General features: G+C 39.7%; 1 protein-coding gene across 2 annotated transcripts in view; it reads left to right on the top strand.

Annotated features, from left to right (window-relative positions):
* The first annotated feature begins 1,819 nt into the window (after nucleotides 1-1,819).
* LIPH (lipase H) overlaps nucleotides 1,820-15,375 on the top strand; it is a 46,655-nt gene continuing 33,099 nt past the window's right edge. Inside the window, exon 1 of one of the 2 annotated variants that reach the window (XM_030329520.2) lies at nucleotides 1,820-2,070. In XM_030329520.2, coding sequence (XP_030185380.1) covers nucleotides 2,022-2,070 — 49 coding nt within the window. In that variant the 5' untranslated portion in view covers nucleotides 1,820-2,021. The remainder of the gene's footprint in view (nucleotides 2,071-15,375) is intronic. The other variant, XM_032594723.1, reaches the window with a different exon arrangement.

Genomic DNA, 15,375 nt, shown 5'->3' with positions numbered 1-15,375 from the left:
GCTCAACAAATATTTATCAGACAAGTACACTGACCCAACAGTGCATTCCACAACAGGTTCCTAAGAGAATGTGGAACAATTCTCCATTTGTTCCAGAGGGCAGTTGTTACCAAACCAGTAAAGCTTACTGCAAATGGAAAACTAAAAAAGCTAGCAGGCCACCTATTTGTTTTTCCTATTTATGTATCCCTAATTTATTTCTCCAGCAGGAGACAAAAAAAAAAAAAAAATACACTACAGTACTAACTGAAGTCATTTACCTAAAACATCACTGCTATCAGGTGCCCTCCATTCCTAAAATCCACCTGACCCCTCTTCTCAGCACTGTGCAGACTGCCTTCTGACAGAAGGGAAAGGTGTAGACTGTGTAACCACTTAAGTAACATAGTTACCAAGTGCTGAGTGAGCTTACCTTGGTAGCAGACTGTAACGCTAAGAACTTTACTCATATTAGCTCATTTAATCCGAATAACAGCCCTGTGAGATACCTGCTTTTGTTTTCCTCATTTCACAGTTGAGAAAAGTTAAGAATGGAAATGTTTTGCTTCAAGCCACACAACTAGTGAGTGGAAGATGTGGGATTTGAACCACTGCTAGCGGGTCTTGGCCTTCATTAGGTCTGAGGTGTGACACAGAATCCATATGCAATACTCTGAAACCCCCCCCCCCCCCCCCCCCCCCCCCCCAGCAGGGGAAATCTGATGTACTGATTCTTTGGGAAACACTGCTGGAATCTACTTCCCGCAAGGAATCCCCTGCTATTCGAATGGGATGCAGACACAGAAAACCGATAAACTTCTATGAGAGATAACTTTGCTTCATAAATGTGTATTTCAGGTAGACAATGCTAAATGACTAGTGGCTTTTGCCTGATGCCCTGGATAACAATGTATTCTTTTTTTTTTTTTAATTTTTTTTTTAACATTTATTTATTTTTGAGACAGAGAAAGAGCATGAACAGGGGAGGGTCAGAGAAAGAGGGAGACACAGAATCTGAAACAGGCTCCAGGCTCTGAGCTGTCAGCACAGAGCCCAACACGGGGCTTGAACCCACGGACCGCGAGATCATGACCTGAGCCGAAGTCGGACGTTTAACCGACTGAGCCACCCAGGCGCCCCACAATGTATTCTTTAAATTGTTTGTGTCTTTCTTTATAAATGCATGTTTCATCTCATCAGACCACCGCCCCCCTCCCCTGCTCCCAATCCCCCCCCCCCCCCCCCCGCCATAAGCCTGAGTGACTGCTACAAGTCCTTCCACCAGAAAGGTAATTAAATTACCTCATAGCCAGGAGAACACAAGTTCAGTTACTTCCAACACTGAAGTGGATGGATTCTGGCAAAACTCTCTATTTAAAGCTTTTGCATTTAATTTTCCTTTAGAAAGTAGGAGGCAAGGGTGAGGGAGAGATAGGCTCTGGATAGGAAGAAATAAAAATATGTATAATGCCATAAAAATGTTCCTTTAATCTGAAGCGTATCTGGACATATACAGGTATATGAATGGACTTAATGAAATATTCTTAACAAAATATAAAGACTGCCTGATGAGGCATGCGTGTGTGAATTAACATAAAAAGTAGTTTTGTGGACACAGACCAACAGGATACTCATTGATTTGTTTCATTCACAAGAACAGGGAGGCAAATATCTCAGATCACACTTGATTTCAACATACCAAGCCAAGCCACTAATAAACCGCCCACAAAGAATGAAACTATTTTGAACTCGTCATTCTACAAATACACATTATAATATTAAGATATGCATAAAATAAAAAAAAAGATGTGCATAAAATTGTGTAAGGTGGAAAGTACTCGACCTTCCACTGAAAAGAGGAGGAGTCAAATATCCTGAAAGGGTTGGGACCCGCCTGCAGTCCCTCGGGAACTTCCTGTTGTCACCACACCTCTGGTGTAGTTATCTGAGCTCCCTCTGAGCAAAGCCCTCAGTGGAAACTCCAAGGCTCTGCAAAGGAAATTATTCTTGTGAATGTGACACACACTCTCTCCAGTTTCCATATGCTGAGATTATCCTTCTTCTTCGGTTTGATCTGCTTGGTGAAAACAGGTAGGTCATTTAGTGAATGGTTTACTTAATTATTTAAAAAATATTATTTTATGTTGTCACTTTGCATTTTATCAGCCCACTCCCTTCAGTGGACTTTTTGAATCTTATTTAGTCATTGTGAAGGAAAGAAGATATGGATTAAATGAACTTTCTAATCCTGAAAATTTTTTTTTCAGTAATGAAAGAAATTATTATTCCTTTGAATTAACTTCTTCTGATGTATGAAAAATAAATGTGTTGGGAAATCTAAAGGTTATTTTCTTTCATAGTTAAGTTTTCTGTGCCTTTCCACCTCTATGAAATAAAATCATTTATGTTGTAGAAATTTTAAGTTTTGTTTTATTGTAATATCTAATACATAGAGGATAGGTTTTTATAAGCTTTCATACACTGAGGGTTTATTTAAATTATCTTTTAGGAAAACATAGTTTTATTATGTAAACCCCTTGGAATTGTGTCTAGCATATTGATAACTTAACAATTATTAATGACAATGAATAAAAATTAAAACAGTGATGTACAGGGGCACCTGGCTGGCTCAGTTGGAAGGGCATGCAACTCTTGATCTCTGGGTCATGAGTTTGAGCCCCACGTTTAGTGTAGAGATTACTAAATAAATAAAACAGTAATTTACACAGCAAGATAACAAAAATAAAGTGGAATGCTGTTTTATTTTTATTTTAATTAATTAATTAATTAATTTTTGAGAGAGAGAGAGAGCATGAGGGGGAGAGAGCTGCAGAGCAGCGGGAGAGAGAGAGAGAGAGAGACAGAGAGAGAGAAAGAGAGATTGAGAATCCCGAGCGAGAGAGAGAGAGAGAGAGAGAGAGAGAGATTGAGAATCCCAAGCAGGCTTCACGACCCTGGGATCATGACCTGAGCCGAAATCAAGAGTGGGAAGCTCACCTGACTGAAACCCCCAGGACTCCCTGAAGTGAAATACTTTTTAAAAAGAAACTCAACACTTCTCAGCCTTCTTAGGAATCCAGTTCTTTTTCACATAGTTTATGGTAAAAAATTGGTACAGTTTTTTGAAGGGAAATGTGTTACATACAGTATCCGTAAAAATGTTTATGCCATTTGAACTACTAAAACCATTGCTGAGAATTGATTCTAAAGAAATGGCTTTTGAAAGGAAAAAAACTTGGGGCAACTGTCTGGCTCAGCCAGAAAACCATGTGACTCTTGATCTCGGGGTTGAGACTGCAAGCTCTACACTGAATGTAGAGATTACTTAAATAAATAAAACTTAAAAAAATAAGAAAATAAAAGAAAAAAACTCATTTAGGAAGATGATTCTAACTATGTTATTTATAATAACTTGAAACTAGATATAGCAGAAATGTTTCTACACACAGTAATGGATAAAGTATCGACTTTTTTAAAAACGTAGCCTTTAAGATTCTGAAGCTATGCAGAAATGTGCAAACATGTTTATAAAATAATGCAAGTAGACAAAACAATTCACATTTATAAGTCAACAAAGATAACAGCTATGTTAAAATCATGTATGGATTGGGGCGCCTGGGTGGCGCAGTCGGTTAAGCGTCCGACTTCAGCCAGGTCACGATCTCGCGGTCCGGGAGTTCGAGCCCCGCGTCAGGCTCTGGGCTGATGGCTCAGAGCCTGGAGCCTGTTTCCGATTCTGTGTCTTCCTCTCTCTCTGACCCTCCCCCGTTCATGCTCTGTTCTCTCCTGTCCCAAAAAAAAATAAACGTTGAAAAAAAAAATTAAAAAAAAAAATAAAATAAAAAAAAATCATGTATGTATGTCTGTAGATAAAGTTTAGGAGGCAAATGGAAAAATTAAACTAGCTGTATTAGGATTTCAGGCTTATAAACAAGTTTTTCTCAATTTGTGCTTTTGAAGCTGATTTAATAGTAAATTAAAATTATGCTAATGATGATATTTTTCACCGAGAAGTCAACCTTTTAAGAAGTGTGTGTTTATAATAATTTTTAAATTTAGAAAATGAAAATAAATTTAGAGATAGTTTTAGGAGAGTGGAACTAACCCTGACACAAAAGCCTGATGATAGTTTGTGGGTACTTTCTTTCAATCTCGCATTATGTATCTCTATACATAAAGTTGGAACTTAATTTTTTTGTGATCTGCCTTTTTACTTAACATTATCTCATCAGCAAAGTCTTTTTTAAATGATTCTAGAAGACTTACTGCTGAATGACAGAATCTAAGGAGAGACACAGCACAATAAACTTCTGTAGCTAGAAGGAAAAAACATAATTATAGCTGTAAACTAAATTTAGATTTCTCAGTATCTGCAAAACCATGAACTTGCAACTTCCAGAAGAGAGGGTTTGAATGATAGGCACCTGATAGTGGAAATTATTCATCACAAATACATCGACTTTTTGTTTTTCCCCTTCTTTAGCTTGCCGTCCAAAAATCAACAACTATTAAGATGTGATCTGAAATGCAGAGATTATAGGTCATTCACTTTTGGAAATCTTTGTTTTGCTCTAACCTTTGTGATATCATGGCAGGAATATTTGCCGTAATTTTACCAGTGAATAAAGCAATCGTTAGCAAGCTCTAGTGTGCACCAGAATCGCCTGGGAATTTGTTTAAAATGCAGACCACCCTCAGAGATCCAGACTCGGTGGGTCTGGGGCGAGAGCTTAAAATCTGCATTTCTTCTAACAAACCCTCTGGTTTTTCAGCTGCAGGTGGTCCAAGGAAAAAAGTTGATAACTATTTTTCTAAATTAAGGCTGTTGTCATAAATATATTTTAAAGTTACTCTTCTGTCAATATTTTGGCTTATGGCAAATTTGTATAAAACTATGTAGATATTTGCCTAGGGGAAATAGCTTAGTGCCAAAAAACAGAGAATTATTTCCTCAGATTTGAAGTCCTCTACAGATAATTTATAACTCCATTTTTGGTGTGTGTGTGTGTGTGTGTGTGTGAGAGAGAGAGAGAGAGAGACAGAGACAGAGACAGAGAGACAGAGAGAGAAAGAGACAGAGACAGAGAGAGACTCCTTCTCTGACAGGGAGACAAGGTGAGTAAGGGGGTGGAAGTGTGAATGTGCATATTTATGCACATGATTAAGAGAAGAGAGTGAGGAAATCTAGTATCTCTTTTGTTTTCTCAGTTGTATTCATAAAAAAATGCTGGTGGTTCGAAGCAGAAATGTCCAACCAAGAGAGCATTTTGCCCATATACTTCTTGCCTATAGTTATGGGGTAAAAATAAACAAGAGGGGCGCCTGGGTGGCTCAGTTGGCTAAGAGTCCAACTCTGGCTCAGGTCATGACCTCACAGTTTGTGAGTTCGAAAGCCCCCACGTCAGGCTCTGTGCTGACAGCTCAGAGCCTGGAGGCTGCTTCAGATTCTGTGTCTCCTTCTCTCTGCCCCTCCCCAGCTCAGCTCATGTTCTCTCTCTCTCTCTCTCTCTCTCTCTCTCTCTCCTCTCTCTCTCTCTCCTCAAAAATAAATAAACATTTAAAAAACAAACAAACAAACAAACAAACAAACAAGAGATACTCCACCAGGTTTGGCCCTAGTCAACTGTGAATGTTTCTGTTGGGGAGCAAGAATTTCCTGTCCCCTTCAAAGTGCTTCTAGCAGGTCTAAGAATCAAATCGACATGAGACAGATTAATAGGAGAAAATCAAATTCCACACAGACATGGAAATTCCAAAGACAGGCAAGATGAAGCATATCTATCATTCTCAGCTAAGGAGAAGGTAGGGGTCTAGGAATGAATTCACAAGAAATGATTTCACAGGAAAATGAAAAAGAGTTAAGTGTTTGGTAAACATGTTTGCTGGACCAGTCAGAAACAATGCGACACAGAGAATTTTTATTATTTTATTTTATTTTATTTTATTTTGTTTTGTTTTATTTTATTTTTTTATTTTAGAGAGGGAGTGTGAGGGAGAGGAAAAAAGAATCTTTAGCAGGTTTCATACCCGAGTTCGGAGCTGAAAGCAGAGCTCCATCTCACGACCGTGAGAATTGTGAGATCCTGACCCGAGCCAAAATCAAGAGTTTCACACTTAACCTACTGAGCTACCCAGGACATACAGAACTTTGATCAAATAGGCCTTGCTAGGTTACTCCCCATCTACCACACCTAGTTCATAACAGAAAGGGTTATCTATGGTGATAGCTCTCTTCCTGGAGCTAGGTCTTCTATTCCTAAATCCTTTTAGGGCGTTGAGGGGGAGGTAAAGAGCTTTTTCAGAATCTGCTGGGTTTTGATTGTTTTGTACCTGAAGATAATCTTCATGCCAACGTGGCCTGTTTGGAGGCAGCCTTCCCTTGGCCCCTACCCTTCACCATCTGGCTCAGAACAGGTTTTTGTGTTTTTGTTTTTAATTAAAGTTCGTTTATTTTATATATCTATATCTATATCTATCTTTCTATCTATAGAGAGAGAGTGTTAATTTCCAGATTTAAAAAATTTGATAGAATTTCATGGTAGGTAGATATTACTCCCCTCCCTCCCTTCTACTTCTGTTAAAAATAGGAGTCCAACTCATATTCTGATCTCTCCAAGGCAGTTTCTGGCCTAAAGGGATTTTCATTTCTGGGACTTTTGGAAATTACTTCAGAACATTGTTTTCAGGCAAGCATTAAAATGTGCTCTAGTGTGGGTTGCTGGAAACATGCTGGCTTCACCAATTAACATGTGGTGAGCTGTGTCCCAGACACTGACAAGTACCCGTTGCCCAGAATGCAGAATCCTGAACAGTGTATCCCTTAACCTTGGTCTCAGTAAATATTTTCAGGAAAGATCAAGTCAGTATGCCTGACTGTGGACCTCAGTTCTAAAGAAGGTATTAGCACATCTGTGTCATGCTGGGGGGTAAGAGAAATGATTGCTTGAGCAAGCCCCGGAACCCAAAACTTGAAATAAAAGAAGTGTGAGTCAGGGCCACACTTGTTTCACTTCCTGACTACATACCATGCATCAAGATTAAATTAGGTGGAATTTCAAAACGCCCATCGCTTGGGTTTGGTCACTGGACTACAATTCCCCAACCATAAATCTGAGAGAAACTGATACTTTTCTTTCTAATCAGTTGACCCAGCCACATTGAGAGGCTTAATAAGAACCAACCTGTGCTTATTGATTCTCATAGAATCTCAGAACTTTCTCTCCCCTTGCCCACACGTACAATTGCTTCATCAGTGGGTTATTTCTGTCTACAGTTCCATCTTCTCTTTTCACTGACAACTCTTTGGATCTGAGTCAGGAGCCTCTGCCTTTTTTTTTTTTTTTTTTTTTTTAAGCCTCTGCTTTTTGTAGAAGTTTTCCCCCAGTCAGAAATGTGGGAAATGAAATCCATGCCAAAAGCAGGTAGAAACTAAAAAGCTAGAAAACTGTGTGTGACACCAGAACAGCATGCTCCAGGGCAGTAGGCCTTTTGAAGATAAAGCAAAAGTATCCCTTGGAAGCTTCATCAGAAAAGGAGTGGGGTTGTCAGTGATCAATCAGAGGGAATCACACTTTTGTCTCCAACTGGGACTCAGATGAAACAGGTCAATCCAGGGAAACAAATGTCTGTTTAGTCTCTTGTATCCTAAATAAATACAGCCAGTGGTTAAAGGTTGGAGATGTCCTTCCAATCAAGAGGGCGGTTTGTCTATCCAGTAGTTTTCTCTGGCAAAGATAAAACAAGATAACAGCTATAAGTAGTTCCTAAGCCTGAGAATAAGAGTAGTTTATTTTGCACAGGAACAGCCACAAACCCTCTTCAGAAAGGCTGACTGAAATGGGAGTTTTATTTAACCTCCAGTGGTACAAAATGGAGGTCCATCGGGGAACAGAAAATGAAGCTTGTTTTGATTTGACACAAAAGAGAAACTCTGCCCAGTTACCTCCAAAAGACTTTGTCATCTTTTCACTCTGAAAAGTTGGAAATTATAGGAACCATTTCTTAAAACAGTTGTATTGAGATATAATTCACATACATGTAATTCACCCATTTAAAGTGTACAATTCAATATTTTTACTACATACACAGATATATGCAACTCTCACCAGTCAATTTTAGAACATTTTCATGACCTCCAAAAGGAACCTGATACCCTTTAGTTATTGCACCCCTGTGTCCCCATCTCCCTTCATCCTCCAGCCCCTAGCAACCACTGATCTACCTTCTGTCTCTATAGATTTCCCTATTCTGGATATTTCATGGGAATGGAATAGTATGATTTGTGGCCTTTGGTGACTAGCTTCTTTTCACTTATAATGTTTTTCAAGATTCATCCTCATTGTAGCATATTGTTGCAGGATTTTTTACCTCAATACCCGGGGTTCATTGAATAGCCACTTCGAAGAAGGAAGAGGAGGACACAAAATGAGCAGCAGGAAAAAGTTTATTAGAATGTAATATTAGAAAGGATATTCGAAAGTGAATGCCCACAGCTATAGGCAAGGGTCCTTGTTTTTATAAGGTTCTGGTCAGCCCTCCCATCTCTACCACTTGTTCCTTCTTAGGTCCTACCCTTACTGGCTTGATAGCTCTAGGTGCTGGGTTGTCCATCCTGATTGGTTCGATTCCGTTGTATGAAGGGTGCTCTATAGCCATATCATTCCTGTGGGTCATAAGTTTTATGATCTACTACTTATTTTTAGTTAGGTCTTTAGTCAAATTCCAGAGCGGAACCTGAGGGGGAGTAGGTGGGTCTGTTACATTCTTAAGAGGAACCTTATGCCTGAGGGAGTTTGCTGTGGTCAGATACTCCCAGCATTGTTCCAAAGTATGTGTTTTTCCCCACCCAGGGACCTCAGGTTCTAATTTTTCCCCCTCTGCCTAATGAATCCTACCTATCTTTTCTTATCATAATATGGAACTATGAATGTTAACTAAAGAATATTTAATAAGCCAAAAAAACCTGCTTAACATAAAGGTGACAAGACATCCATTTGGTCAACGTTTTTAATTCCAAGAGTAAAGTATGATTATGTTCAGATCTTTTAAATAAAATTAAAAGAAAATTTTAATTTCTTGCTACATTAATTTTTTGAGATTTGGGTTGTCTTTGGTCAGTAAGACTCCCCTGGAAATTTGTTTTCCTAAATAGAAGCCTCATGTCCTTTCAAACCAGCTAGCTTGCAGATCTTAGAATTTTGTGTCCAAAAGGAATGCAAGAGATTAGCTAAATCTCTAAGGAATGAGGAACCAATCTCTCAGTGTGAGAAAGGGGATGGCCCAAATAATTTATTTGTTTTGTCTTGTTAATGACAGAGCCGGAACCAAACCACGTTCTCTGACCAGGTAGAGCACTGTTACTAATATGCTTCCCTTTTCCAAATCCTTCCAAAATGATGGAAGGAAAGTAATTGGTACTTACTGAGCACTTGCTTTATAGCAAATCCCACGATAAGCAATTTACTTATATTATTTTATTTAGCCTTCACAACAACCCTTTAAGATCAGTACTATGTTGGGGAGCAAGAATTTCCTGTACCCTTCAAGGTGCTTCTAGCCAGACCAAGAATCAAAATGACATGAGACAAAAGAAAATCAAATTTAGGGGCGCGCTTGGGTGACTCAGTCCATTAAGTGTCTAACTTGTGATTTTGGCTCAGGTCATGATTTCAGGGTTTCATGGGTTGGAGCCCCGTCTAGGACTCTGAGCACTGGCCTCAGGGAGCCTGCTTGGGATTCTCCCTGTTTCCCTCTCTCTCTGCCTCTCCCTGACTCATATTCTGTCTCAAAATAAATACATAAACTTAAAAAAAAAAAAAGGAAAATCAAACTTAATTAGTACCTATGGAGAATCCACACAGACATGGAAATTCCAAAGGACAGTCAGGCAAAATGTGGTATATATGTCATTCTAAACAGAGGAGAAGCAGGTATGGGTCTAGGACCTCAAAAGGAAGAAATGAATTCACAGGAAAATGAAAAAGTAAATATTTGGTCATCGTGTTTGCTGGGCCACTCAGAAACAATGGGTAGAAGAATTTTGGTCAAGATGTCTTACTAGGTTCCTCCCTGTCTACAATACCTACTTTATAACATAAGGTAGTCATCTATGGTGATAGCTATCTTCCTGGAACAGGTCCTCTATCTAAATTCTTTTTAGGCATTTGAGGGGGAGGTAAAGAGGTTTTCCCGAATCTGCTTTTTGATTGCTTTTTAACTCAAAATAAACTTCATGCCAAGTAGCCCATGTTGGAGTGGACTGCCCTTGGCCCCTGCAACTATTAACCCAACTCATCTTTCACATCATCAACAACTATTAATTTTTAAGCATTTACTGTGCACCAGTGAATGTTTGCCTAATTAATTAATCAATTAATTAAATTCTTTCTTTCTTTCTTCTTCTTCTTTTTTTTTTTTTTTATTGACAGAGAGAGGCAGAGAGAGAGAGAGAGAGAGAGAGAGAGAGAGAGAGAGAGAATCCCAAGCAGGCTCCAGGCCCAGCTAGGAGCCTGACTCAGAGCTCAATCTCATGACCATGAGATCATGACCTGACAGAAATCAACAGTTGGACGCTTAACTGACTGACCCACCAAGGCACCCTGCAGCTAATGCTTTAGATACTTCATAGACATTATGTCTATTTCTCACAACAATCCTGACAGCAGGGCTAGGATCAGGGTAAAGTCAGTGAGGCACTCACCAGGTGCAAAATTTTAGGGGATAAGGGACACCTAAACTCAATAATCAAGATAAATTATATTTATGATTTTAAAGCAATAAAACTTTTATCTTTCATGATATTTTAATGCAATGTGCAAATGCTATTTTAATATTTAAGTGATATTTTACTGCAAATAATAATATGAATATCATTAATAATGCATTCTCACAGTGCATAACAAATGATTTGGATAAGCGATACTTTTTTGGCATAAGTGATATTTTAGTGTAATGTCTTTGAGAGATGAAAATCCATGCAAATAAGTCAATGATGAAAAAAACCAAAATTTTAAATAAAGATAGACTGTTTTACAACTCTGTGTTATTGTATAATGGAAAAGGTCATTTCCAATCAGCCAGCCATTCCTGGGCCTGTGCCATGTTCCTTTCCTTGCTAGGTGGTTTGGTCTATGAGAGTTAACAATTATATATAAACAGACTGAATAACAAAGGGCTATATCTATGATCATGGTTTTAAGTTTACTTATTTTTTTTTGAGAGAGCCAGAGAGAAAGAACAAGCTGGGGAGGGGCAGAGGGAGAGGGGGACAGAGGATCCACAGCGGGCTCTGTGCTTACAGTAGAGAGCCTGAAGCAGGCAGGGCTCAAACTCATGAACGTTGAGATCAAGACTTGAGCCAAAGTTGGACGCTTAACCAACTGAGCCACTCATCTACCCCTATGGTCCTGTGTTTTGACTGACTGTAGAGCTTTTACAAACTTTTCCCACTGGTTCAAAATCTGGGAGGATATTTTGATAAGTATATATATATAGTTTTTTCTCTTTTGCCTCAGGCTCAATATGGCTCAGCAGAGCACTGCCTGACAGATTGGCATTACTATGGTCATTTAACACATGTGAAACTGAGGCTCAGAGAGGTTAGATAATTAATTACCTGAGGTCACATAGCTAGGAGGCAATGGAGTTGACTTCAAGTCTAGATCTGACTCTAAAATCCGTGCTTCCAAATCGGATTTGGGTATTATGTTTATGACATTAGACCAGGTTGGCAAACTTTTTCCATGAAGAGCCAGATAGTAAATATTTTCAGCTTTGTGGGTCATTGGTCACTTTTACAACCACTCAACTTTGCCTTTCCTTATAACAGGAAAGCAGCCATAGACAATACATAAATGGTCACGGCCAACTTGGCCCGTGGGCGACCATGCATTAGATCATAACAAAATACCTCAGGCACAAATATGTTATTTCTGAAGAGGTTCTATCCAGATTTCTTTGACATCCTATCCTACTCTACTCTTATCTCTGGCTGCTCTCCATAGGAGTCTGAATTCCTCATTGGATAGGAGACATCACCCATCCGATTGTTATTTTCCAATTGTTAACAGGAACTGGCACTTCAAAGTAATTGAATTTCAAAATAAGCTGAAGAGGAAAGGCCATGTTTTTCCAGCTTCCAATAAACTCTCATAGAAGAGGTTAAGCTTTAGAAACCAGTTTAACATGTTCTGGGTTACTTGGTTAAAGGCTCTATTAATACTACTTCTGACTAAACTTGACTTTGTACCAAAACAACACAATAACCAAAAAGAGGTTTGCTTTCTGAATTATTTTAGAAATATAAACTAGAGGGGCGCCTGGGTGGCGCAGTTGGTTAAGCATCCGACTTCAGCCAGGTCACGATCTCGCGGTCCGTGAGTTTGAGCCCCGCGTCGGGCTCTGGGCTGATGGCTCAGAGCCTGGAGCCTGTTTCCGATTCTGTGTCTCCCTCTCTCTCTGCCCCTCGCCCGTTCATGCTCTGTCTCTCTCTGTCCCAAAAATAAATAAAAACATTGAAAAAAAATTAGAAATATAAACTAGAAATTAAATATAAATAAAAGAACTATATTTATGAGAGTAAAGCAATTTAACAAATTTGCTATTCACAAATATCTAGTCCTTGCATGCCCTCCAAATTGTCTGAGAATTTGGGACCCAACAAGTCAAGTTCCTGCTCTAGGTGCTGGGGCACAATAGTAGACAAAAAACAACACAGCCCTTACCCTCAAGGAACTTAAACTAACTTGTAACATGTCCAAAATAAACTTAAACTAATTTGGAACATAATTCCAAATTAAGATAAATTTATGTCCAAAATAAGATAAATTTAATATTTTCCTTTAAAATGTTATTAATTCTTGAGGGGAAAATAATGAATAACCTTAGGTAGTTTTAAGCAGAGAACATCAGAAATGGAATGCATAACCCATGTTTGTTTGCTTATTATTTTGCAGAGCCTATCACCTGCAGACATATTTTTTACATAGTTTCAGTCATAATGCATGTGTCACTTCATACTCCATTTATGTTATAAACATGACATCATACACTATTTGCAGCGTTCAGATGGATCATTCTGAATGACTGAATAATGTGTTAACAGGTTGATATTCGTTTCTTCACGCGACGTTTATTGGTGCCAACTCTAAGCCAGACTCTGTTGTTGGCACAGGGTATACAACAATGGATAAACAGATCAGTTATCTTGCAGCATCTACACGAGCAGGGGAAATTATTTCAGAACAAAGAAAGAATGCTTCAGGCGTGTGGTAGGAAAAAAGCAAGTAGCATATAAGGGACAAAGTTCTCTAGAGTGGAATTCAATATAAGAAGAAAGTAGAATAAATAATAAATCCTGGGGGAAAGAATACTGTTCAAAGCCAGGTCGTCATTTAGGCCTAGGAATTCATTTATGGATATGAATAAACTTAGGAACTATATTACCCATTAACCCTTCTTGAAAAGGCAGTAATATTTAAAAAATAAACATTTAAGACTCTACGTATTGATGTATCCACAGAAACAGAGAGTTTCTGTTCTATTTATTCAGAGTATCTATTCTACCTCCTCATTTTCTACCAAGAAAGACAAGAAAGTTTAACACACGTTCCCTTTCACACCTTCTCTGTTCCCTCCTTCAGAACATACACGCACATTTTTAAAACATGTTTATTTATTCTGAGAGGGAGGGAGGGAGAGAAGCAAGTGGTGGGTGAGTGGGGTGGGGTGGAGGCGGGGGCTCAGAGAGGAAGAGAGAGAATCCCAAGCAGATTCCACACTGTCAGTGCAGAGCCTGTCACGGGGCTTGATCTCACAGACCATGAGATCATGACCTCAGCCAAAATCAACAGTAGGACGCTTAATCGACCGAGCCACCAGGTGCTGCTTAAATATTTATTCTGAAACTCAAAAAGGAATCACTAGATGAACTAAAAAGAATTTTGGAACTAGTGAAAAGCAGGACGTAGACACTGGATCAGTAGGGAGAAGTACTGAGTGTGCTGATACCATCATTCATTTTTTTTAATTTAAAAAATTATTTATTTTTTTTAACGTTTATTTTATTTTTTGAGACAGAGACAGAGCATGAGTGAAGGAGGGGCAGAGAGAGAGGGAGACACAGAATCCAAAGCAGACTCCAGGCTCTGAGCTGTCAACACTGAGCCCCACACGGGGCCCAAATCCACAAACCATGAGATCATGACCTGAACTGAAGTCGGATGTTTAACCGACTGAGCCACGCAAGCATCCCTTAGACACTGTCTGTCACTAACGCAAAGACTAGAGCAGAGTAAGGGAAGACAACTGTTTTGACCAAGGACAGCAGCAGGAAACATGGCAGAAGTTAGAAACGTGCTCCCCAGTAGTCTGAAATACAGCTTCCAGATCCCCAAGAATTCTTGCTAGGGGTTCACACCAGTGGATAATGAAGTCTGAATAAATATACCCACGTTTGGAATCTGGAGCAGCTCTGCATGTAGTCTGCTTCTGGCCTACAGTCCACACATTTACATCCCATGAACAAAGATGTGGGTATTTCATATCAAGTTATAAAGGTAAACACCAGAAAAATTAAAGCAGGCAATAATCTTCCCAGTATGAGAAAGAATACGTAAACGAGAACAACAGAGTGAGAAACAGGGCAATCCATATGGCAACAGATGGTAAAGCAAGAAAGCACTAAAATCAGAAAATATAGCATTACAGTATCAAGTCCATGCGTGTCAGCTGGGGTCCTCCCAGAAGCAGACACCATCACGGGGCTGGACACACGAGCGATCTACCTGAGGAACTGTGTGGGAAGGACAAAGGAGGTGGGGGCAAGCAGAGAGAGCCTTTCCCCAACAATGCACATCTGACATGCAGGAAAGTGGGGGTGAGGAAGGATTGCACAGGAAGAGCTCAGCACAGTTGTGAGGATCCTTCAGCCAGGCTGATGGGGTGTGTCTGAGCCAGTTATTGGAATCTCACGTGAGGCAGGAGGAGTCTGCCTGGCCTGGCTCTAGTACCCCACTGTGGGTACTCAGTCACTGGCTGGGAGCGGCCTGAGGGAGCCACGGCTTCATGTGAACACTGTGGAGTGGCCGGAGGCACAGGTGACTCAGCCGTGCTCCCTGCAGCAGGGTCTAGTGAAGGCAGATCTGAGCCAGGCACTTCTATGGCCTCCACACCAATTATGTCTGTTAGGCCAATAAACGTGAACTCACCTATTTTGTTTAAAATTTTTTATTTTTTTTATATTTGAGAGAGAGAAAGAGACAGAGTGCGAACAGGGGAGGGGCGGAGAGACGGAGACAGAATCTGAAGCAGGCTCCAGGCCCTGAGCTGTGAGCACAGAGCCCGATGCAGGGCTCGAACACCCAAGCAGTGAGATCATGACCTGAGGCGAAGTCAGAT

Source organism: Lynx canadensis, chromosome C2 (assembly GCF_007474595.2).
Source record: "Lynx canadensis isolate LIC74 chromosome C2, mLynCan4.pri.v2, whole genome shotgun sequence".
Lineage (NCBI taxonomy): Eukaryota > Metazoa > Chordata > Mammalia > Carnivora > Felidae > Lynx > Lynx canadensis.
The sequence above is the reverse complement of the archived record's forward strand: the minus strand, read 5'-3'. Positions and strand labels throughout refer to the sequence as shown.